Source organism: Dipodomys spectabilis, unplaced genomic scaffold (assembly GCF_019054845.1).
Source record: "Dipodomys spectabilis isolate Male_0828 unplaced genomic scaffold, ASM1905484v1 ptg000095l, whole genome shotgun sequence".
Taxonomy (NCBI): domain Eukaryota; kingdom Metazoa; phylum Chordata; class Mammalia; order Rodentia; family Heteromyidae; genus Dipodomys; species Dipodomys spectabilis.
In genome coordinates this window covers 25,333,182-25,357,646 of record NW_024870772.1, presented here as the reverse complement: position 1 = coordinate 25,357,646, position 24,465 = coordinate 25,333,182, and the positions used below count along the sequence as shown (strand labels likewise).

At 43.2% G+C, this 24,465-nt stretch overlaps 2 protein-coding genes across 2 annotated transcripts in view; one reads left to right on the top strand and one right to left on the bottom strand.

Moving 5' to 3' along the window:
- The window catches only part of Parp4 (poly(ADP-ribose) polymerase family member 4), a 108,456-nt gene extending 87,710 nt beyond the window's left edge, over positions 1-20,746 (top strand). The window contains exons 31-35 of the mRNA XM_042685458.1: positions 95-154; positions 4,946-5,770; positions 11,470-11,569; positions 16,218-16,350; positions 20,375-20,746. Coding sequence (XP_042541392.1) covers positions 95-154; positions 4,946-5,770; positions 11,470-11,569; positions 16,218-16,350; positions 20,375-20,570 — 1,314 coding nt within the window. The 3' untranslated portion in view covers positions 20,571-20,746. The remainder of the gene's footprint in view (positions 1-94; positions 155-4,945; positions 5,771-11,469; positions 11,570-16,217; positions 16,351-20,374) is intronic.
- LOC122112593 (COMM domain-containing protein 6-like) lies at positions 15,071-15,493 on the bottom strand. Its single transcript, XM_042685452.1, has one exon. It carries the CDS (start codon positions 15,491-15,493, stop codon positions 15,206-15,208), a length of 288 nt encoding a protein of 95 aa, XP_042541386.1. The 3' UTR covers positions 15,071-15,205.
- Positions 20,747-24,465: the final 3,719 nt, after the last annotated feature.

Sequence of the window (24,465 nt, the reverse complement as noted above, 5' to 3'; positions counted from 1 at the left end):
ATCTTAAGTTTATGTGCTTTGAAGTACAATACTGCTCTATAAATTCCTGGTTGCTCTTTCCCATGCCTCACTTTCCCTGATTTGTCCTTCACAGATTACCTGTTCACTAGGAGTACAGCAAGATGGAGACATGGATGGCACCAGCTTACTTCAGGTATACCACCATTAAACACACTAATAGATCATGAACTTGAAGGGAAAGAAAAATATATGTATTTGCCAGTTTGCTGTTTGTGTTTTTGTCTATTCGTTCCATTAGTTGTTTTGATGTTTGTTTGTTTGTTTGTTTGTCGGTTGTGGACCTGAACTCTGGGCCTAGGCGCTGTCTCTTAGCAATTCAGCTCAAGGCAAGCGCTCTACCGCTTGAGCCACAGCGCCACTTCTGGCTTTTTCTGTTTATGTGGTGCTGAGGAATCGAACCCAGGGCCTCATGCATGCAAGGCAAGCACTCTACCACTGAGCCACCTTCTCAGCCCTTTCTTTGTTTTTTTTTGAGACATAGTCTTGCTACATAGTCCAAGCTATCACGGGACTGACAATCCTCCTACTGTACACTCTCAAGTGCTAAGATAACAGACTTAGGTCACCAGGCCTCATGCTGCACTGTCATTTATATGTTAACCTTGTTGATGATTTTTTTGTCATGTAGACTTCTGCATTGTGATCCTCCAGCCTCAATCTCCCAAATAGCTGGAACTATCTTGAGAGCTCAATGTGCCTACAACAGTTTTTAATCTTTGGATTTCTGGATTATTTTTTTTTTTCTGCATGAGTAGCTGCATTACATTTAAGTTTAGAAAGGACCAGATGAATTTCTTTGTTGTTGTTGTTGGTGGTGGTGGTGGTCGTCGTCGTGGGACTTGAACTCTGGGCCTGGGCGCTGTCCCTGAGCTCTACCACTTGAGTCACAGTGCCACTTCCGGTTTTCTGAGGGTTTATTGGAGATAAGACTCTCATGGATTTTCTTGTCCCGGCTGGCTTTGAAAGCAATCCTCAGTGGGGCACTTTTTTTTTTTTTAACTCAAGGCCTGGAACTTTTTTAGCTGGCTTGAGCCATTCTTTCAGGCTGGCTTTTAGCTACTTTTTTTGAGAAAGAATCTCACAAACTGCTGCCTAGCTAGTCTTGAACCATGAGCCTCTAGATCTCAGCCTCCTGAGTAGGTACAATGACAGGCATGAGGTACCAATACCCAGCTAAAAGATTTTTTTATTAGTATATACTATTTTTGAACAAGGAGATGTAATTTATTATTGTATGTATATGGAAATATCCCTCTCTCTTTTTCTTGTCCCCTTTCTTCCATTTTTAAAACAGTTTCATTATGTGCCTATAGAGTACTTTACACATTCAGCCTTCTTTGCCCTCTCCCTTAGCCCTCCTGCCGCCTGCTGCTACCCATTCCATCATATATGTTCTTTCCTGTGATTTTTTTAAACAAATGTTAATTATACAAAGGGTTTCACCATAATGACTTACATATGTAAGCAGCTTTGTACATACCGAGATGTGTACATATATTATTATTATTTGGCTACCTTAGCCAAATTTTTTTTTTCTTTCTTTCTTTTTTTTTTTTTTTGCTGGTCATGGGGCCTAAACTCTGGCCCTGGGTACTGTCCCTCAGCTCTGCAGTCTTCAGCCCTACCACGTGAGCCACAAGGCCACTTCCAGCTTTTTCTGCTTATGTGGTGCTGAAGAATCGAACCCAACGCCTCATGCATGCAAGACAAGCGCTCTACCACTGAGCCACCTTCCCAGCCCTCTTTCTTTTTTGTACTAGTATGGGGGTTTGAACTCAAGATCTAACTCCTTGCTTAATTTTTGTTGTTTTTGTTTTGGTACTGGTCCCAGAGGTTAAACTGGGCCTGAGTGCTGTCCCAGGGCTTTTTTGTTCCAGGCTGATGCTGTACCACTTGAGCCACAGTTCCACTTAAGCTTTTTGGCAGTTAATTGGTGATAAGAGGCTCGTGGGCTTTTCTGCCCAGGCCAGGCTGGCTTCAAACTGTGATCCTCTTACCTCACCTTTCAGAGTATCTAGAATTACAGGCATGAGCCACTAGCACCCAGCTTTGTTTAGCTTTTTTTTTTTTTCAAGGCTGATATACTACCTCTTGAGCCATACTTCTACTTCTAGCTTTTTGTCGGTTATCTCCGAGATTAAACCTCGAACTTATTAGATCTCAGCCTCCAGATTAGCTAAGATTCCAGGTACCCTATTTTTTAATTTTATCTTTTGCTGAAATATTATGAGACAAAAAAATTGACACCACACAATGGCTCTTATTTTCTTTTCTTCTTTGTGAGTGTGTGTGGTGTACATGTGTGTGAGTCAGTACTTGAGCTTGAACTTAGGCCCTCCACTCTTACTTGGCTTTTTCACCGAAGACTCCAGCACTTGAGCCACACCTCCATTTCCTACTGCTGGTTAATTGGGGATAAGAGTCTCATGGACTTTTCCCAGTTGGCTTTGAACTGTGATACTCAGATTTCACTCCCCTAAGTAGTTAGAATTACCGGTGTAAGCCACCAGCACCTGGCCCTTATTTTCTTATTGTCACTCTTTCCTTTCCTGGCACTGCAAAGAAAGAAAGAAGAAAATGAAGGTATTTTGCTTAAATGATTTCGAATACTTCAGATATTGTTTTCCTTCCTTCTTTCTTTCCTTCCCTTCTTCCCTCCTTCTTCCTTCCTTTACTGGTACTATGTCTAGAACTCAGGGCCTTGCACTCTGGTTTGACTGTTTTGCTCTAGGCTAGCATTCTACCTCTTGAGCCACACCTCTATTTCTGGCTTTCTGCTAGTGATTTGGAGATAAGAGCTCACAGACTTTTCTCCTTGAGCTGGTTTTGAACCTCCATACTCAGCTCTCAGGATTACAGGTGTGAGATATCCGTTCCCGGCTTCCCCCCACCCCTAGTACTAGTGAACTCAGGTCCTGCCACTAGGTACTATTAGGCAAGCATCTACATTTGAGCTGTGTGCCCCAAGCCTTGAAGTCTGTGCTGAGACAGTATAACAGGAAAAAGCAAGGGACTTGAGACACAGGAATACAAAACTAAACATTGCACTAATGCATGGCCTGAATAGAAATGCACAAATACCATTCATGGAAACTGTACCTCCTTCAACCAGTGGCTCACACCTAGCTACTCAGGAGGCTGACATCTGAGGATTGCAGTTCAAAGCCAGCCCGGGCAGGAAACTCCGTGAGACTCTTATCTCCAATAAACCACTAGAAAACTGGAAGTGGCGCTGTGGCTCAAGCGGTAGAGCGCTGACCTTGAGCTGAAGAGCACAGGGACAGCACTCAAGCCCAGAGTTCAAGCCCTATGACGGACCAAAAAAAAAAAAAAAGTCAAAGCCGGGCACTGGTGGCTCATGCCTGTAATCCTAGCTACTCAGGAGGCTGAGATCTGAGGATCGCGGTTCAAAGCCAGCCCTGGCAGGAGAGACCGTGAGACTCCTATCTCCAATAAACCACCAGAAAACCAGAAGTGGCGCTGTAGCTCAAGTGGTAGAGCGCTCGCCTTGAGCTGAAGAGCTGAGGGACAGCGCCCAGGCCCAGAGTTCAAGCCCCATGACCGACACAAAAAAAAAAAAAAAAGTCAGGCAATAGATTGGGCTGGAAAGGTGGCTCCGTGGTAGAGTGCTTGCCTTGTATGCATGAGGCCCTAGGTTCAATTCCTCAACACCACATAAGCAGAAAAAGCCAGAAGTGGTGCTGTGGCTTAAGTGGTAGAGTGCTAGCCTTAAGCTGAAGCGCTCAGGGACAGCACCCAGGCCTAGAGTTCAGGCCCCATGACGACAAAAAAAAAATAATAAAAAGACAAAATCAGGCATATAAAGAAGACCTTCTTCCCCACCTTTGTCCTTTATTCAGGTAATCATTATGCCCTGAGGTTCAAGCAATATGCCTTTAGAAAAGTCTACTTTTCAGGTGAAGAGTGACTGTTACAAATCTTTTTTTAAATTTATTTATTTTTGTTAGACAGGGGGCTTGAGGGCACCTGTCTCTGAGCTTTTCTGCTCAAGACTACTTTTCTGCTCAAGACTGCTCTACCACTTTGAGCCATAGCTCTACTTCCAGTTTTCTAAAGGTTAATTGTAGGTTAAAGTCTCCAGCCTGCCTTTCAACCATGATCCTCAGATCTCAGTCTTCTGAGTAGTTAGGATTACAGACATGAGTCACCAGCACCTGGCTGTTTACAAACCCTAAGAAGCAGAAATCAGTGTCAAAAGAATTATCTTCTTAGACTTCAGAACTCTCTTGTATCTGAAGTAATGGAATGTATAACAATGCCTAGAATAAAAGTCCCAAGCTTACGCTAAAGGATTTGTAACAGAACCCCATGCCCATCCCACTCAGTTGCCCTAGTATTCACACCTTACCAGAACAGCTCATTTGCTGGTTGAGCATGCCTTGCCAAAACAGCACAGCCGAATACTTCTCCACTTGTGTCTTGACCCACTATTCGTCCTGAAATTCTTTTTTTTGTTGTTTGTCTTAAAACTGGAACTTGAACTCAGAGCTTTGTGCTCTTGCATGGCTTTTCTGCTCAAGACTGGCATTCTACCACTTGAGCCACACCTCCACCTCCAGCTTTCTGCCAGTTGCTTTTCTGCCAGCAGTTGGCTTCAAACCTTGAGTAGCTTGGATTATAGGTGTGAGCCACAGACATGCTCTGCTTAAAATTTTTATTCTGCAGTCAGAGACAGGAATCTAAGAACTGAGTTAAGGGGCACCCCCATTTTTCGCTTCTTCCTGAGGGACCTCCTCACCCTCCCTTGACCTTCCCACTGATGGTGTTCCTGACTGGGCAGCACGCTGTGCAGTGACAGAGCACCACACTGGGCAGTGACTGGGCAGTGACTGACAACTGGGAAGAATATCTGCTTGTTCAGCTTGTTCTGTTTCCCCTTTACACAGTTTTTCTTTCTGTGCAGCCTCACTCCCCATCCTCCAAATGGAATAAAGAACTGGAACTTACACATTCATTGAAAGGAAGAAAAAAGAAGTTATGTATGCTGAAAGCTTCTGATGATGTTGAAGTTTGCTTAGATTCTCAGCCAGCATTCCAGCCTTGCTCATTGACTCTTTGCCTGGAAGAGGAGGACGACTCATTGGATTTGAGCCAGATAGGTTCCATGAAACAAGCAAGAGCTGAACCACTGTCAGGGACACCACTTTCCTCCTTTTGGGCTTCTGAAACCCAAGCTTCACTCCCTTCTCTCTCTCCTTTCCCCCCTACTCCCAGCCAGGCTCTCCCCACTGTATATGGCAACACCAGCATTGCCCTGCAGTCAGCTCTTCCAAGCCCATCTCTAGGTTTGGAATCGGGCACTGCTGTCAGTACGTTTTCAGGTGATTCGTTTAATGCCAAGAAGTTGGAACAAAAGATAGTTTATCACACCCTTAAGAAAAGACTCATGGCCCCTAAGCTGGCTTCTCAGCCAATGCTTTCTTCTCCTCCCAGAATTCCTGTTTCCTACTCTGCTTTTTCTGTTGGTCCTGCCCAATGTGGCTTTTCTTTTCAGGCTCAAAATCGCCTAGTCCTTGATGCTGCCTACAGCACAGACTTGAAAAATCTGCATGGGCAATCGTCCTTATTCTCTCATTCTGCCCAGGAAGACTCTGGGCTTAATGCAGGACAGGAGGGAATACCAGAAGTGTCCTACGCACCGAGGACTTTACGCAGGGCCAGCCTGGGGCCTGGAAGTGGCCGTCGAAGATGTGGGCCCTGGTCTGCCCTCTTCCAACTACAAACAGAGGTACTTACTTTATGTCACAATTGGTCGTGTGTGTGTGTGTGTGTGTGTGTGTGTGTGTGTGTGTGTGTGCTGGTACTAGGGCTTAAACTCAGGACCTGACACTCTCCCTCAAGGCTGGCCTTCTCCCACTTGAGCCACTTCAACTTTTTGGTAGTTCATTGGAAATAAGAGTCTCATAGACTTTCCTGCCTAGGCTGGCTTCAAACTGCAATCTTTAGGTCTTAGCCTATTGAGTAGACAGGATTCCAGGTGAGAGCAACTGGTGCCCAGCTATGGTCTTGAGATTTAAACAGCACACTAAACAACCACTCTGCTTCCCACTCACACAGTACCTATGAGAGCTTGTAAGAAGTGGCACTGCCCATAGTTGTCCAGAGAGAGGGTGGATGCTATAGCCACACTACTGGGGTTTCAGTCCTAGCTCTACTATGTGTTAGATGTGTGACTCTGGACAAGTTTTTAACCTTTCTGGGCCTCAGTTACTTCATCTGCAATGGGTATAATAATGCTACCTCCATAAGAAGTAGCTACAAAGATAAAAGCCCAGCACCTGGCACTGGTTCTATATGGGTTGACATATCACTGCTATTATTTTTCAAATTATTACCAGAGATTCTTTTTTAAAATTTCTTCCTATTTATTTTATTTATTTAATCTTTTTTGCAAGTTCTGGGGGCTTGAACTTAGGGCTTGGAAACTGTCCTTGAGCTTCTTTTACTCAAGGCTAGCACACTACCACTTGAGCCACAGTGCCACTTCTGCCCTTTTCTGTTTATGTGGTACTGAGGAATCGAACCCAGGGCTTCATGCATATTAGGCAGGCATGTACCACTAGGCCACATTCCCAGCCCTTACCATAGATCCTTTAAGCTACCTACTTGACTATGACAGTACCCACTTTGCTGTTCCCTACATTAGTCACCCTAAGGCACGAAGTCTTTGTCCTTCATGGCTAGGATGCCTCTGTTCAGGATTGCCACACTCTCATATGCCTGCTATGGAATGAATAGAGGACTGAGACCACAAAGATATTAGTTTTTTTGTTTTTCCTCTTTTTTTTGTCAGTAGTGGGGCTTGAGCTCAGGGCCTAGATGCTATCCCTGAGCTCTTTTGCTCAAGGCTAGCACTTTGCCACTTTGAGCTATCCATAGCTCTACTTCCTTGTTTTTCCTCGCCATGTGTTCCATGGTGGCCTGGAACTCACTATACAGTACAAGCTGACTTCAAACTGTGATCCTCTTGGACATGTGTAAGGTCCACTCCTAGATGGCGAGCAGACTCCGCCCTCCTCGCAGCCAAGTCTCCGCCCAGTACCTGCATTACCTGGCACACCTCAGAATCCACTGAGGTCACATCTATACCTTTCTCCCACCTGGTCCCCACTCCCTTTATTTGGCCACACCTTCCCCTCCCCAGATAAGGCCTAGCCCAGGGCCAGACACCCTCTTCCCAGCCACATGGGGTGCCATCCTGGCCTGGTACCAGCCAGATCGATGAATAAACCTACCCCTTACCTGAATACCACGTGCCTGGCATTGTTTTTACTTGGCTTCCTCTTTAAAAACCTAAAAGCATGAACTGGGAAGGTGGTTCAGTGGTAGAGGGCTTGCCTTGCATGCCTGAGGCCCTGGGTTCGATTCCTCAGCACCGCATAAGCAAAAAGAAAAAAGCCGGAAGTGGCGCTATGGCTCAAGTGGTAGAGTGCTAGCCTTGAGCTGAGGGACAGTGCCCAGGCCCAGAGTTCAGGCCCCACGACCAGACCGGGAAAACAGACAAACAAACAAACAAAACCTAACAACATGTACCACCATGCCTGGTAGGAAGGTAATTATAAAGGGTATCTTCAACATACCAGTTTTTGATTTAGAAAAAAAAATCTATTTTAAACTACATAAAGAGCCGGGCGCTGGTGGCTCACGCCTGTAATCCTAGCTACTCAGGAGGCTGAGATCTGAGAATCGCGGTTCAAAGCCAGCCCGGGCAGGAAAGACCGTGAGACTCCTATCTCCAATAAACCACCAGGAAACCGGAAGTGGTGCTGTAGCTCAAGTGGTAGAGCGCTCACCTTGAGCTGAAGAGCTGAGGGACAGCGCCCAGGCCCAGAGTTCAAGCCCCACGACCGACCAAAAAAAAAAAAAAAAAAAAACTACATAAAGTACTTCAATGTTGGGGGGAAAACGGGAGGGGATGGAGAGAGATGGGGGAGAATTATGAAAGGGGTGACATTGATTAAGATGCATTAAACTCATAAACTAGCATGCTCAATTGAAATCTCTTTGTCCAACTACTTAAAGACAATAAAAAGAATTTAAGAAGAAAAAATGAACCATGAAGCCAGGAACTCATGGCTCACCCTATAATCCTAACTACTCAGGAGGCTGAGATCTGAGGATTGTGGTTCAAAGCCAGGAGGCTGAGATCTAAGGATTGTGGTTCAAAGCCAGCCTGAGCAGCAAAGTCCATGTACTCTTTTTTTTTTTTTTTTGGGGGGGGGTGGGGGTCCGGTCATGGGGCCTGAACGCTGGGCCTGGGCACTGTCCCTCAGCTCTTCAGCTCAAGGCTAGCGCTCTACCACTTGAGCCACAGCGCCACTTCCGGCTTTTTTCTTTTTGCTTATGTGGTGCTGAGGAATCGAACCCAGGGCCTCATGCATGCAAGGCAAGCACTCTACCACTGAGCCACCTTCCCAGCCCCGTCCAGCCCCCACAACAACAACAACAAAATAAATAAATAAACCCAGGAATCATGCTGGGGAAATACTGTAGGAGATAGATGCTAGGACACAGATACTATGGTTAGCAATATAGTTTCACGTTTAAATTTTTTCTTTTTTCTTCTTTTTTTTTTTTTGTTAGTCGTGGGACTTGAACTCTGGGTTTGGGTACTGTCCCTGGGCTCTTCAGCTCAAGGCTAGCACTCTACCACTTGAGCCACAGGGCCACTTCCAGTTTTGTGGTAGTTAATTGGAGATAAGAGTCTCTCAGACTTTCCTGCCCAGGCTGGCTTTGAGCCACAATCCTCAGATATCAGCCTCCTGAGTGTTAGGTTTTTAAAAAGAGGTAGCGGAGTAAGAACAGCACCAGCACGCACGTGGTATTCAGGTAAGGGGTGGGTTTATTCAGTAGACCTGCTGGGACCAGGCAAGGTTGGCACTCCACGTGGCTGGGAAAGGCCTGGGAATGAGAGAGAGCTGGGAAAGAGAGGAAAGAGCTAAAAAAGAGCAGAGAGAGGGGTAAGAACAGTAGCACTCACGTGGTATTCAGGTAAGGGGTAGGTTTATCCAGTAGACCTGCTGGGACCAGGCAAGGTTGGCACTCCACGTGGCTGGGAAAGAGAGAGGAAAGAGCTAGAGCAGAGAGAGAGCTAGAAAAGAAGAGCAAGAGAGCGTCTGAGCCTGGGCTAGGCCTTATGTACGGTATGGGCGGGGAAAGTTGTGGCCACATCAAATTCAGATGTGACCTCAGCAGATGCAGATGTGACCTCTTCCAGGTGTCCCAGTTGCCTAGGTAACGCAGGTAATGGGTGGAGACTTTGCTGCGAGGAGGGTGGGGTCTACTAGCCATCCAGGAGCGGACCTTACACTGAGTAGCTAGGATTTGGCTACATTTAAAATTTTTCTAAGAGGGGCTGGGAAGGTGGCTCAGTGGTAGAGTGCTTGCCTTACATGCATGAGGCCCTGGGTTCGATTCCTCAGCACCACATAAGCAAAAAGAAAAAAGCTGGAAGTGGCATTGTGGCTCAAGTGGTAGAGCGCTAGCCTTGAGCTGAAGAGCTGAGGGACAGCGCCCAGGCCCAGAGTTCAGGCCCCATGACCGGACCCAAAAAAAAAAAAAAGAAAAAAAAATTTTTTTTCTAAGAGAAGGCTAAGATAGATTGAGTACATGTCTAGCATATTCAAGGCTCTGGGTTCTGTCCCTAGCATAGCCAAAAAGCCAAATAAAAATACGAATACCTCTTGTATTAAAATAGGATTACCTCTTTCCATAAAAGAAAACAAACCAGGTGCCAGTGGCACATACCTGTAATCCTAGCTACTCAGAGTTTGAGATCTGAAGATCAAAATTAAAAACCAACTGGAACAGGAAAATCTGCGAGAGACTTATCTCTAATTAGCTACCAAAAAGCTGGAAATGGAGCTGTAGCTCAAAATGGTAGAGTGCTTGAGCACAAAAGCTCAGGAACAGTACCCAGGTCCTGAGTTCAAGCCCCAGGACTGGCACACACACAAAAAAAGAAAAAGCAATAGCAACAATTTCCCAAATTGGTAGTTTCATGGGTATGAACCCCAAATTCATCATATTATATTAAATGCTGTAGCTTTTAATAAGTTTATCATACTTCAAAAAAGTATTTTTAAGAAACAGAATCAGGCAGGGAAGGTGGCTTAGTGGTAGAGTGCTTGCTTTTCATACATGAGGCCCTGGGTTCCATTCCTCAGAACCACATAAGCAGAAAAAGTCAGAAGTGGCGCTGTGGCTCAGGTGGTAGAATGCTAGCCTTGAACTGAAGAGCTGAGGGACAGAGCCCAGCCTAAAGTCCAGGCCCCACAACTGACAAAAAAAAAAAAAAAAAAGAAACAGAATCATGGTTGCATGCCAGTGGACCATGCCTATAAGGCTAAAAGACTGAAGATTGCAGTTTGAAACCAGCCTGGGCAAACAAATCTGAGAAACCAGCAACAGTTAACCAGCAACAACCAGAAATAGAGATGTGATTCAAGTAGTGGAGTGCCAGACTTAAGAGAAAAAGTTAAAGTAAGGTCCTGAGTTCAAGCCCCAGTACCAGCACAAACATTGGTTCAAAGCACTACTAAAAGAAGCTCATAGTTGGGCTTGGAATGTGCCTTAGTGGTTTAGTGCTTGCCTAGCATGCATGAAGCCCTGAGTTCGATTCCTCAATACCACATAAACAGAAAAGGCCAGAAGTAGCACTATGGCTCAAGTGGTAGTGTTAGCCTTGAGCAAATGAAGCTCAGGGACAGTGCCCAGGCCCTAAATTCAAGCCTCAGGACTGGCAAAAACAAGAAGGAGACAGAGAAGAAAGAAGAAGCTCATAGTGTATATTTAAAATGCTATTTGGGAACCTCACTCCAGACTTTTTATAAATGGAGCCAGGTAGCTAAGGTCCATAGAATTTAAGAAATTCCAAAACAGTAACCCCTCTGTATAACACCTTAATAATAACAAATTTTTTAAAAAAATTCCAGCCAGGTGGGAGTGGCTCACACTTGTAATCCTAGCTACTCAAGAGGCTGAGAGCTGAAGATCACAGTTCAAAGCCAGCCCAGGCAGGAAAGTCCATGAGACTCTTATCTCCAATTAAACACAAGAAAACCGGAAGTGGCACTGAAGCTCAAATGGTAGAACGCTTGCCCGGAGCTGAAGAGCTGAGGGACAGCGCCCAGGCCAAATTCAAGCCCCACAACCGACAAAAACAAAAAAAATCCAATTTCCACAAATGAAGAGCTTTAATGTTATCATAATAAAAATTTCAGAAATCTAGGCCTGGTCATGTGGCTCAAGTATAGAGCCTATGCCTCCATTCTACTATCAAATTCCAGTACCAAAAATCGGAAACTTAATGAACTGAATTGTAATATATATATCTGAACTTAATATTTTGTATTATATAACATCACATTACTTCTCTAGAGTGAAATTCTTATTTAATGACTGAAATTTGTTTTCTTAACTTCATAGGATGGTTATTGGAAACTCACACCAGAACTAGGACTTATATTAAATCTTAATACAAATATATTACACAACTATCTTGAAGAAAAAGGAATTCAATCTCTAGGTAAGTCAATGTTTTCATTTAAAGGTATGGCCTTAATTTTAATAAATTATTTAAAACTAGTATATTCATCTAATATTTGTGGAAGTTATATATAAATAGGATTATATTGTGAACATTGAAGAAAATAGGAGACTTGTTTGTTATCTTATTTATTAGGTAGGGTAAAGTACAAATTTATTAGTATATGTGGTACTATTATAGAAAAGAAACCCCAAATCTTAGCTGAACACAACCAGAGATTACTTCCCTACCCACATCACAGATAATAATGGTTATCAGGGAAGTTACACTGTGCATAGAGCCTGTCACCTTCCAGTGTGGCTTTTAAACCTTAACCCAAGCAGATGGTGGTAGTTCAGACCTGCAGTCTTACCTACTCAGGTGTCTGAGATCTGAAGATCTCAGTTCAAAATCAGCCCTCATAGGAAACTCCTTAAGATTCTTATCTCCAATTAAGCAAAAGACCAGAAATGGGCCAGGCACCAGTGGCATTAAACTTCTGGCTTTGTGCTAGTTAGCTAGAGATAAGAGTCTCAAGAATTTGCCTGCCCAAGGTGGCTTTGAACCTCAGTCCCTAAATCTCAGCCTCTTGAGTAGCTAGGATTACACATATGGGCCACCAGTGACTGGCTCTACTTTAAGTACTACATATTTAACCCAGGGTGTCACACATGCTGGGCAAGCACTCTAATACTAAGCTAATGCTCTCAATCCTTTTTTACTTTATTTTGAGATAGTGTCTCACTAAGTTGCCAAAGATGGCTTTGAACTTCAATCCCCAGATCTCAGTCTCTCGGCTTATAGATGTGAGCCACCGGCACCTAATTAGAGATTTTCTTAAAGAACCACAAGGGTGAATAAATGCAGCAGTGATACTCACTGGACACTATATTGAAAGTGAACTGTACAAATTATGGAGGAGGGGGACCAGGAGGGAAAAACTGGGAGAAAATGAGGGAAGAGATGACACTTGTTCTAAAAGAAATATACTCATTACCTGCCTTATGTAGCTGTAACCTCTCTGTACATCAACTTTACAATAGCTTTTTAACTTTTTTTTTTTTGTCGGTCATGGCGCCTGAACTCGGCCTGGGCACTGTCCCTCAGCTCTTCAGCTCAAGGCTAGTACTCTACCAGTTGAGCCATAGCACCACTCCCATCTTCTTCTGCTTATGTGGTGCTAAGGAATAAAAGTCAGGGCCTCATGTATGCAAGGCAAAGCACTCTACCACTGAGCCACCTCCCAGCCCTACAATTACAATTTTTTTTAAAAGCTACAAGCCATCAGTTTCTATAGATACATAGAACAGCAGTATCTACCTGCCATTGCCTCTATTTTTTTTCTTTTTTCTTTTTTTTTTTTTTTTTGCCAGTTGTGGGGTCTGAACTCTGGGCCTGGGTGCTGTCCCTCAGCTCTTCAGCTCAAGGCTAGTGCTCTACCACTTGAGCCACAGCGCCACTTGTGGCTTTTTCTGCATATGTGGTGCTGAGGAATCGAACCCAGGGCAAGCACTCTACCACTGAGCCACCTTCCCAGCCGTGCCTCTAAATATCAGTGTTTTCATATTCTAGATTAGGCAGACTGGCAATTGATAGCTGATACAATTGGACTTCAACATGGAAGAAAAATGATTCTCAATCCTTACTTGATACCAAACTTAAAAACTGAGTCCAGCACTGGTGGCTCATGCCTATAATCCTATCCATTCAAGAGGCTGAAAGCTGAGGATCACAGTTCAAAGTCAGCCCAGGGAGAAAAGTCCAGATGCTCATCTCCAATTAATCACCAAAGAGCTGGAAGTGGAGCTGTGCCTTAAGTGGTAGAGTGCAAGCCTTGAGCAAAAAAGCTAAAGGGGCTGAGAGTGTAGCTTAGTAGTATAGTGCTTCCCTAGCATGCATGAAGCCCTGGGTCTGATTCCTTAGTACCATATAAACAGAAAAAGCCAGAAGTGGCAATGTGGCTCAAGTGGTAGAGCACTAGCCTTGAGCACAGAGAGGCTCAGGGACAGAGCCCAGGCCCAGAGTTCAAGCCTCAGGACTGGAAAAAGAACAAAAACAACAACTAAAGGACAGTGCCCAGACCCGGAATTCAAGCCCCAGTACTGACAGAAAGAAAGAAATTTGAATTCCTAGCACCACACACATAAAATTAGTGGTACCCAAGGTTTGATTCTCAGCATTGCAAAAAGAAAATTAATTTGAGATGGATCATAGATCTAAACCTAAAACTATAAAACTTCCAGGAGGATGGATGTTGATATCTCATGCCTGTAATCCTAGCTACTTAGGAAGCTGAGATCTGAGGATCACAGTTCAAAGCCAGCCCAGGCAGGAAAGTCTGTGAGACTCTTATCTCCAATTTACCACCAGAAAACTGGAAGTGGCTCTGTGGATCAAGTGATAGAGTGTTCGCCTTGAGCTGAAGAGATGAGGGACAGTACACAGGCCCAGAGTTCAAGCCCCATGACCGACCAAATAACGAAAAGCAACAACAACTCCCAGGTGGACACAGGAGAGCATTTTGAGAAATTTGAAATGGGCACACTGTCAATTTAAAATTTTGCTTGCATTGTTTCAGTATCCTCATGACAAATAGTGCTATAAGTGAAATTAGAAGTGCAGATATCTCTGGCATACTGACTTCCTTCTTCGTTTTCTTTTTTTCTTTTTCTTTTTTCTTTTTTTGCCAGTCCTGGGGCTTGAACTAAAGGCCTGCGCACTGTCCTTGAGCTTCTTTTGCTCAAGGCTAGCATTCTACCACTTGAGCCACAGCACCACTTCTGGCTTTTTTATGTGGTGCTGAGGAATCGACCCCAGGGTTTCATGCATGGTTGGCAAGCTCTCTATCGCTAAGCCACATTCCCAGCCACTATACTGACTTCCTTTCTTTGGTTTATACACAGTGTATAAACTATTCTCTGTATTGATGTACCACCAATGTCTATCCGCAACCAATAGAAAGTAAGATTTCTGCTTCCTTCCCAGACTTGCATTTCCCTGATGATTAGTGATACTGAGCATCTTGTTCATATATCTGATGACCCTTTTTAGATCTTTCTCTGAGAAATGTATATTCAGATCATTTGTATATTGACTTGTTTTATATTTTTATGCAAGCACTCTATCACTGAGCCATACCCTAGTCTTGTACCACCTGTCTTTATCTGGGTTTTTGTTGTTTTTCTTGTGGTTTTTTGGGGGGTTTTATTTTTAGTTCTTTCTTCTTTTGAATGTATTTACCTATTGATTTAGTTCATTTTTTGAGAAAGAATCTTGCTATGTATCCCAGACAGGCCCGCAACTCTGACTCCTCTTTCCCTATTCTCCCAAATGCTGAGATTTCAGGTTTGCATCCTTACAGCTGGCTTTTTATTGTTATTGTTGTTCTAAAGATGATACATGGAGGGGTTACAGTTCCATAAATCAGGAAATGAGTATACTTCTTTTTGGACAACGTCATACCTTCCCTTGTTCTTTTCCAGTTTTGTTTTTTTTCCTGTTTATCATATTTTTTATTATTTAAAAAGTGGAAAGTAATATTTTCATTGATAACTATCATTTGGTCCTTAGGTAGTTCTTTTGCAGAAAGTTGAGTCCATAATTTTCAAATGATGATAGGACTGTATCAACTGAGTTTCACACAGTTTCAATAACAGCAGTAATTTCCTTGAACTGTCTGTAAAAATTCTGAAACTGAGGAATTGTCATTTCAAAGGACTTGTTCTTTACTTGGCCAGAATGATCTGCCACTTTTAGCATTACTACAACATAAGGATACTTAAGTGATCTACAGCTGTCCGAGCTCACAGCCATACCGAGTTTCCATTGAAAATCTATAAGCTGGCTAGTGGCTTTGGACTTAGCATCTAGTACTGGCTCTCTGCCCCCCAGACTCCTCCATGGCAAAGGGCATGGCGCCTCCATGGTGCCTGCCCCCCAGTTTCGTTTTGTTGGTCTTCGGGCTTAAACTCAGGGCCTGGACACTGTCCCTGCACTTTTTGTTCAAGGCTAGCACCCTACTACTTTAATCCACAGCACCACTTTCAGCTTTCTCATGGTTAATTGGAGACATAAGTCTCATGGACTTTCCTGCCCAAGCTGGCTTCAAAACAAGATCCTCAGATCTAGGCATCCTGAAGAGCTAGGATTATAGGCATACAACACCAGGGCCTGGCTTTCTCAGTTTTTCCCTCCCAGCCCCAGCCACGAGTTGTATTGTTCATTTTTCAACATAGTGTTATACCTGATTTTGTATTTGTGTGTGTGTGTGTGTGTGTGTGTGTGTGTGTGTGTGTGCGTGCGTGTGTACATGTGCACACACACACGTGTGCCAATACTGGGGCTTGATCTTAGGAACTGGACATTGTTCCTTAGCTTTTTTACTCAAGGCTGGTACTCTACTACTTGTGCTACACTTCTGCTTCCAGCTTTTTGGTGGTTAATTTGAAATAAGAGTCTTACAGACTTTCCTGCCAGGCTGGCTTTAAACCTCAATACTCAGATGTCAGCCTCTTGAGTAGCTAGGATTATAGGCATAAGCCACCAGCACCTGACAACATTTGTATAATTCTTTAATGGGACTTTTATACATAGACACAATTTGAGATGTGGAATTTCTAACAGAAATAAAAGCGGTTTTTATTTTTAGGTACAAAAGGAAGAGAATGTCTCCTGCATCTGATTGCCACATTGCTGGTACTACAGTTTATTCGAACCAGACTGGAAAAAAAGGAAATAGCCTTCAAATCATTGATGAAACTGGATGAAGCTTCCATTTCCAGGTGACTTTAACTATAGTAATTAGCAACTCATATTTTTAGCTTTTTTTTTTTTTTTTTTTTTTCCGGTCGTGGTGCTTGAACTCTGGGCTTGGGCGCTATCTCTGGGCTCTTCAGCCCAAGGCTAGGGCTCTACCACTTGAGCCACAGTGCCACTTCCGGTTTTCTAGTGGTTTATTGGTATAAGAGTCTCACGGACTTTCCTGCCCGAGCTGGCGTTGAACCATGATCCTCAGATTTCAGCCTCCTGAGTAGCTAGGATTACAGGTATGAGCCACGGGGGCCCAACTTTTTAGTTATTTCTTAAAATAAGCCTTACAAGAATCTATATTGAATTGTTTTATGTGTATTGCTACTTTGAAGTACAAAAAAAATCTTTGTACCTTGGTATGTAAGCTGAGATTTTTGCCTCTGGCTTCATGGGAGTCATCTCAGAGAATTTATGTACAGCTTATACTTGCTCTCTGGACTGCTGTTTGGTATTCTTTACTAGAAGGGGTTGATCCCAGATGCCTTTAGAATATCAGGCCTGTTCCCAACAACTGCAGGTCCTAGCACAAGAATGTTGGTGGAAACCCACATACTCGATGTCTGGAACTCAGCGGTAAAGCACTTGTCTAACATGTGCAGAGCCTAGAGCTCAGTACCTAGCACTGCATACACACGCATGTACACATAAACACATATTTTTTTTGCCAGTCATAGGGCTTGACCTGAAGGCCTGGGCATTGTCCCTGGGCTTCTTTAGCTCTATATCACTTGAGTCACAGCACCACTTCCAGCTTTATCTGTTTATGTGGTACTGAGGAATCAAACCCAGAGCTTCGTGCATGCTAGAAAAGCACTCTACCAGTTAGCCACGTTCCCAACCGATATAAACTCATCAATAAAACTAGCAGGCCAAACATGGTGGTTTACACTCGTAGTATCAGCATTTAGAGGTCAAGTTCAATAGTTAATACTGTGAGGAGACAAAAAAATGTGAAGCTTTGTGAAAGATCATAAAATAACACATAATGCCCACATTTTACCATTTTAACATTTAGGTGCACCCTTAGAAAATGGAATGTAACAACAGCAGCAGCAAAACACCCTAGAACATTTGGAGAAATTAAATGTTCCCTAAAGCTGGGCACCGGTGGCTCACGCCTGTAATCCTAGCTACTCAGGAGGCTGAGATCTGAGGATCATGGTTTAAAGCCAGCCCAAGCAGGAAAGTCTGTGAGACTCTTATCTCCAATAAACCACTAGAAAACCAGAAGTGGCACTGTGGCTCAAGCGGTAGAGTGCTGGCCTTGAGCTGAAGAGTGCAGGGACAGCACCCAAGCCCAGAGTTCAAGCCCTACGACCGACAAAAAATAAAATAAAATAAATGTTCCCTAATAGCTTTGTGTGGTTTTTATTTTTATTTTTTACTAATGCTGGGAATCAAACACAAGATCTTATGCATGCTAAGCACATACACTAATATAAGCCATACTCCCCATACATCTTATGTGAATTTTTAGTACCGTTGTCTGGCAAAGTGGTGGAATGATAGCCTCAAGCAAGAAAAGTTAAGGGATAGCACTTGGGCCCTGAGGTTAAGTCCCAGTACCAGCACACACACACACACACACACACACACACACACACACACACTATATGTGTATGTACATATGTATAAATATGTATAATGTTATATCAAAATATATGATATACAAAATACATATTATAAAACTAGAAAGAAAAGTTGATGTCACCCAAAATAAAGGTGGACACACTGAATAATCAAAATACTTAAACTAGCTTTGTAACTTTTAGTAACTCTAAGAAGTAAATTAATAATCTTTGGAAAACATCCAACTGCTAACTACTTTAGGCATACAATATTTGTGTCACTCAGGACTTCAGGCATGCTAACCAAGCAAGTGCTCTACCACTATAGCATTTGCCCATTTGTTTGTTTTTGCTTTTTTTGTTTTTTGTTTTGCCAATCCTGGAGCTTGAACTCAGGGCCTGGGCAAAGGCTAGCACTCTACCACTTGAGCCACAGTGCCACTTGCAGCTTTTTCTGCTTATGTGGTGCTGAGGACTTGAACCCAGGGCTTTATGCATGCTAGGCAAGCACTCTACCACTGAGACACATTCCCAGCCTCTGTTTGTTTAAAGATAGATTTTGCTGCTAAGTTTGCCTAAGCTGGCCTTGAAGTGGTGATTTCTATAGCCTTCACCTCCTGAGTAGTTGAGATTACAGGCATGAGCCACTATGCTTAGCTCACACTCCTTATCTAGTATATTCATCTCCTTATGATATTTGCTAACATTTACCAAATGCCAGGGACTGTTCATCATGTTAATCAGTGAGTTTTGTAAATCACCAGAACAAACCAATCTGGCCTCATATTATGACCGTAACTGAGGGAACATTTCAGTATGCAATGAATGCTACCCAGTCTAAGTCACACAGGCATGTGAGGATTTGAACTGTCACCTCACTGACTGATGGCCATTCCCCTTTCAAGGAAAACAACCAAGAAGATAGAAAGGATTTTCAGAATTTTGCCCATAGGATTTTTCTTTTTCCTTTTTTGCCAATATTTACATTCAGGACGTCAAGCTTGTTTACCTTGCTTGCACACAGCTGGTTCTCTACTACTTGGCTTTTGGCTAAATAGAGATGGAGTTTAAGAAACTTTCCTGCTTTTTTTTTTTTTGGGTCAGTTGTAGGGCTTGAACACTGGGCCTCGGCGCTGTCTCTCAGCTCTTCAGCTCAAAGCTAGCACTCTACCACTTGGGCCACAGCGCTACTTCTGGCTTTTTCTGTTTATGTGGTGCTGAGGACTCGAACCCAGGGCCTCATGCATGTGAGGCAAGCAGTCTACCGCTGAGCCACCTTCCTAGCCCCCAGATAGGCTTTAAGCCACAGTCTTTCAGGTGTCAGCCTCCTGAGTAGCTAGGATTCCAGGCATGAATCACCAGGGCCCAGCCCATAGGATTTTTCCTAAAACCTCTGGTATATGCTGCCTCTTGTTCACTAACAGTATCCAGCAGATGACAAAACAGGTGAGGTAATAGCTACCTTAAATGACAGATTGCAGTCTTTTCTGGGTCTTAAAATTTTGATGCTGCTTTGTGCAGAAACTTACTAGTAAATGTATACATTTTCCTAAGAAGTTGTGCTGATTTACTTGGCATAATTACTATGTGCAAGTTTCATGGATGACCCTGAGTTCTGCAAGCAACTAACCAAGTTGAGAAATCCAGGTACAGTAGAAGAAAGTGAGAAACAGGCCTCATTTTGTAAAATAAAACTCAAGCTGAGCACCTGTGGCTTGTGCCTATATCCTAGCTACTCAGGAGGCTAAGAATTGAGGATGACAGTTTGAAGCTAGGGTAACCAACAAAAAACTGGAAGTGGAACTGTGGCTCAAGCGGTAGGTTGCCAATCTTGAGCAGGAAAAGCTGAGGGACAGTGCCCAGGTCCTGTACAAAAATACTACATCCTGAAAAATCAATTGAAACTTTCTTATTGTTATTATAAAGATGCTGTACAAAGGGGTTACAGGTACATGAGTCAGGTAAAGAGTACATTTCTTTTTGGACAATGTCACTCCTTCCCTCCCATCCCCATCCATAAGTTTTATAGTTCAATTTTCAACATAGTATCTAGTAAGTGCTACTGCTGCATTTGATCATCCATTGTTCCTCTAATTCTGTGCTCTCCTTACCTCCCCAAAGACAGATAAACAAACAAATATGACAAAAGGAAAAGAAAATGAAAACAGCAACAAAGAAGAACAACTTCTTGTTTCCATTTCCTGGAGTTCATTTTGATAAATATTATTTTATATAATGAACATAGGCATTGTACCTTTGTGATCCACTCCTAAGAGTATCCTCCCTTGGTCTCACTTTGTGTTTATGCCTAGAGTCCTGTATAATTTATTATGTCCCCATGTATTTTCAGCATATGAGAGAAAAATATATGCTGTTTGTCTCCCTAAACTTGGCTTACCTCATGGAAACTTTTTTTTAATTAATCTAGGAATATCCCCTGGGCTGTTGAGAAAATAAAGAAAGCAAATGAATGGGTTAGAAGAACAGAAGGACAGTATCCATCTATCTGCCAACGACTTGAACTAGGTAAAGACTGGGACTCAGCCACGAAGCAGCTCCTGGGAATTGAGCCCTTAGTCACCGCTTCTCCTCTTAGCAGAGTTCTACGGAATAATCAAGGCTGAATCCAATGAAATTGTATGTTCAACTTTTCTCTCTCATGTCAAATATAATCAAATAGTAATAGCTATAACAATTATGACTTTTATGATTTTATTCAGTATATCAATCAGTACCTTTCAAATAAAATAGACCCAATTGATTTCAACCAACAAGCAGCAATAAAATGAAAATAACAATATTGGAGATTTGTATTTCTAGACTTAAGTTGATGAGAGATGTCTAGATGGACCCAGGGGCTCATTCCTTCTCCCTTCCTGGAGTCCAGTGGAAAGCTGGTCTGCTGAGTAGGCTGGTGTTCATGGCAGGGGCCTGGGCCTGTTTCCATGGCCCTGTGTGTCCAAACTGTGGACTAGATGTGCATGCTCCCTTGTGTGGCTCCTCCATCCACTGATTTCTCAGTGCATGCTTGTTACTTAGAGAAACGAAGTCCCAAGTAATTCTTTCACAGATCGTTCTTATCAAATCCTGAAAGAAATAATCTCCAAACCCAAGACCATGTCATTTTTCTATTTTTTTTTATCTTCTAGACATTTTCTAGTTTGGCATTGTGCCTTTAGGTTTATGATCAATTTGAGTTACAATTTGGTTTGGGGTTATTTTTTGGTTTTGTTGTTTTGGTTTGGTTTTTTTGCCTGCCACAGTAGCCTCAACTCAGGCCTGGGCACTGTTCCTTTAACTTTTTCATTCAAGGCTGATACTCTACCATTTGAGCCACAACTCCACTTGTGGTTTGTTTGTTTTTTTTTTGCCAGTCCTGGGGCTTGAACTCAGGGCCTGGGCACTGTCCATCAGACTCTGTACTCAAGGCTAGTGTGCTGTCACTTGAACCACAGCATCACTTGCAGCTTTTTCTTTTTTCTTTTTTTGGTCAGTTATGGAACTTGAACTCTGGGCCTGGGCGCTATCCCTTAGCTCTTTAGCTAAGGCTAGCACTCCACCACCTGAGCCACAGTGCCACTTCTGGCTTTTTTTTCTGTTTATGTAGTGCTGAGGAACCAAACCCAGGTTTGGGAAGCAAGCACTCTCATGCATGCGAGGTAAACACTCTACCACTGAGCTACCTTCCCAGCCCCATTTCCAGCTTTTTCTGAGTAGTTTATTGGAGATTAGAGTCTCACAGACTCTTCTGCCCAGGCTAACTTTGAACTCAGATCTTAGCTTCATGAGTAGCTAGGATTACAGATATGAGCCACCAGCGCCCAGCTGATTCTACTTATGAAAGGAAGGAGGACATTCTTCACCTTTTGTTCTGGTTTGAATATGAAATGTCCCCTATAGGCTTATATGGTGAGTCTTGACTGCTAGCTGGGCTGTTGGGAATTGAGCTGATCCTGAAGACTCTGAACTCACCAATGGATTCATCCCTTGATGGATTCATATTATGATGGCATTATTATGAGATGGTGGAAAGTAGGATTGGAGGAAGTAAGACACTGGGTGTGGACCTTTGAAGGATTGTATCCTATTACTGTCCTTTTCTCTCTGTTGGTCTCTACTTCCTTTCTACCATGAGTTGAGCCAGTTTTATTCCACCACATGCACATGCACCCCTCCATGATTCTCTGCCTTACCATAAAGCTAGAAGCAATAGAGCCAAAATAAACCCTCCTTTTAAGTGGTTTCCCTCAGGTATTTGTCATAGCAACAGAAAGCAAGTTTTCACAACTTTCTTCCATTCCAGACGATTCTTCCTCTTACATATAAAACAGCAGTCACTTTGAGATTCTAGTACTTTGACTTTACAAAACTCTCTTTGTTCTCATTGCTGTGTTCACCAATGCCCAGAATGTCCTCTCATCCATGTGGGTCAGGATTTCCCCCCCCCATCCCCCCCCCACACATTATTGAGTCTTCATTTTCAGTGACTTCTCATCTTCTGATGGATAGCTTAGAGCATCATCTAATTCAATGGGTCCATATCTTGGTGGGAATTAAATCAAAACAGAGCAACAATAATAGTACACAGAGAAAAATTTGCAGCAAACAAGGAACCATGTCAAAAAGTTCTGAAGACCACAAGAATAACAGGCCTGTGACTCTACTGTGAAGGCAAGTTATCGTTGGTCCTGTGGAATCTCACAGCATGCTCCTTACTTCCGTGTTCTAGAAATGAGGCTTTAGCTCTTACTTGGGTAGAAATTTTGGTATTATAATTCAGCAAAGTTGTACCCTCACCTGCTGTGGGGACCGAGCTACTCCTTAGAATGGCTTGTACAACTTTTTTTAAATGGCTTTGCATGTGTGTGTACCAGTACTGGAGCCTGAACTCAGAGTCAAGGCTTACTCCCTTAGGTTCTGCTCAAGACTGGCACTCTACTACCTGTATTACACCTCAACTTACAGTTTTGTTGGTGGTTAACTGAAATTAAGATTCTCATGGACTTCCCTGACTGAACTGGCTTCAACCTACAATCATCAGATCTCAGCCTCCTGAATAACTAGGATTTCAGGCATGGCCACTGGTGCCCTACTGAAAATGCCTTTTAAGATTTGTTAGAAAAACATTTTTTGTTCCAGTTCTGGGGCTTGAACTCAGGGCCTGGGCATGGTTCCTGAGCTTCTTTTGCTCAAGGCTAGCGCTCTACCACTTGAACCACAGCACCACTTCCTGCTTTTTCTGTATATGTGGTACTGAGGAATCAAACCCAGGGCTTCATGCAAGCTAGGCAAGTACTCTACCACTAAGCCACATTCCCAGCCATAAAAGCAAATCTTATTTGGAGGCTTAGAATAAGACTTTCGTGAAAGACAGGCTGCAGACTACTTTTTCAGGATGCTTTTCTGCTAAAAGGCCTAATTAGCCCAGCTGTCTAGTAAAGTGCGTGTGCGTGTGTGTGTGTGTGTGTGTGTGTGCGTGTGCGTGTGTGTGCGCGCGCGCACATGAGCGTGTGTACAAATGTGTACACCTGTGTGCGTACATCAGTCCTGGGGCTTCAACTCAGGACCTGCGTACTGTCCCTGAGCTTTGTTTGCTCAAGCCAGTGCTCAACTACTTGAGCCACAGCTCCATTTCTGGCTTTTTTGATCATTTACACTTTCCTGTCTGAGCTAACTTGGAATCAAGATTATCAAATCTCAGCTTCCTGAGTAGCTAGAATTACAGTATGAGCAACCAGGATCTTGCTTCCAGTAAACTTTTTTTAAAGCTCTCTTTGTAATGATGTAAGTATGGCACTGATAATTAAAAAGAGTGAAAGAAGGGTTGCCTATATTTGGAAACTTGCAATACATAAAATTTATAAAGATGAAGTAAGAGAATTCTACCTGAGTCTTTTTTTTTTGGCCAGTATTGGGGCTTGAACTCAGGGCCTGGTACTTTTGCCTAGTTTTTCCTCAAGGCTGGCACATTTCCACTTCTGGCTTTTTGGTAGTTCATTGGAGATAAGAACCCTCATAGACTTTCCTGCCCAGCTTGGCTTAGAATCTCAATCTTCAGATCCTCTTTTTAGTAGCTAGGATTACAAGTGTGAGCCACATGGTGCCCGGCTGTATGTGAGTCTTAATAGATAACTTCAGGGAAGAAGATGATCTAGTTTACATGCATGTGCCAAAAAGAAGAAACCAAGAGAACTGTTTCAAAGGGCTGTAGGTATAGCTCTGTGATAGAGCACTTGCACAAAGCCCTGGGCTCCGTTCTTAGCAGTTCAAAATGGAAAAAAAGGAAGAACAGAGAAAGAAAAGAAGGGAGGAAATGAAAGAAGGAGGGAGGGAGAGTCAGGGAGCTCTGCCTTGCTCCGTAGGGTAGAGCCAGATAAAAAAATCTCAATAGTTACAGCAAGGGCCTGCCTGATAACAGATGGGGGCTCAATCAGAAAGGACACCACCCGTGAAATGATTTGCTCACACCCATGTGTATCTGCCAGATCTTTGCTATACGTTGCCAGAACAGTATGAGAG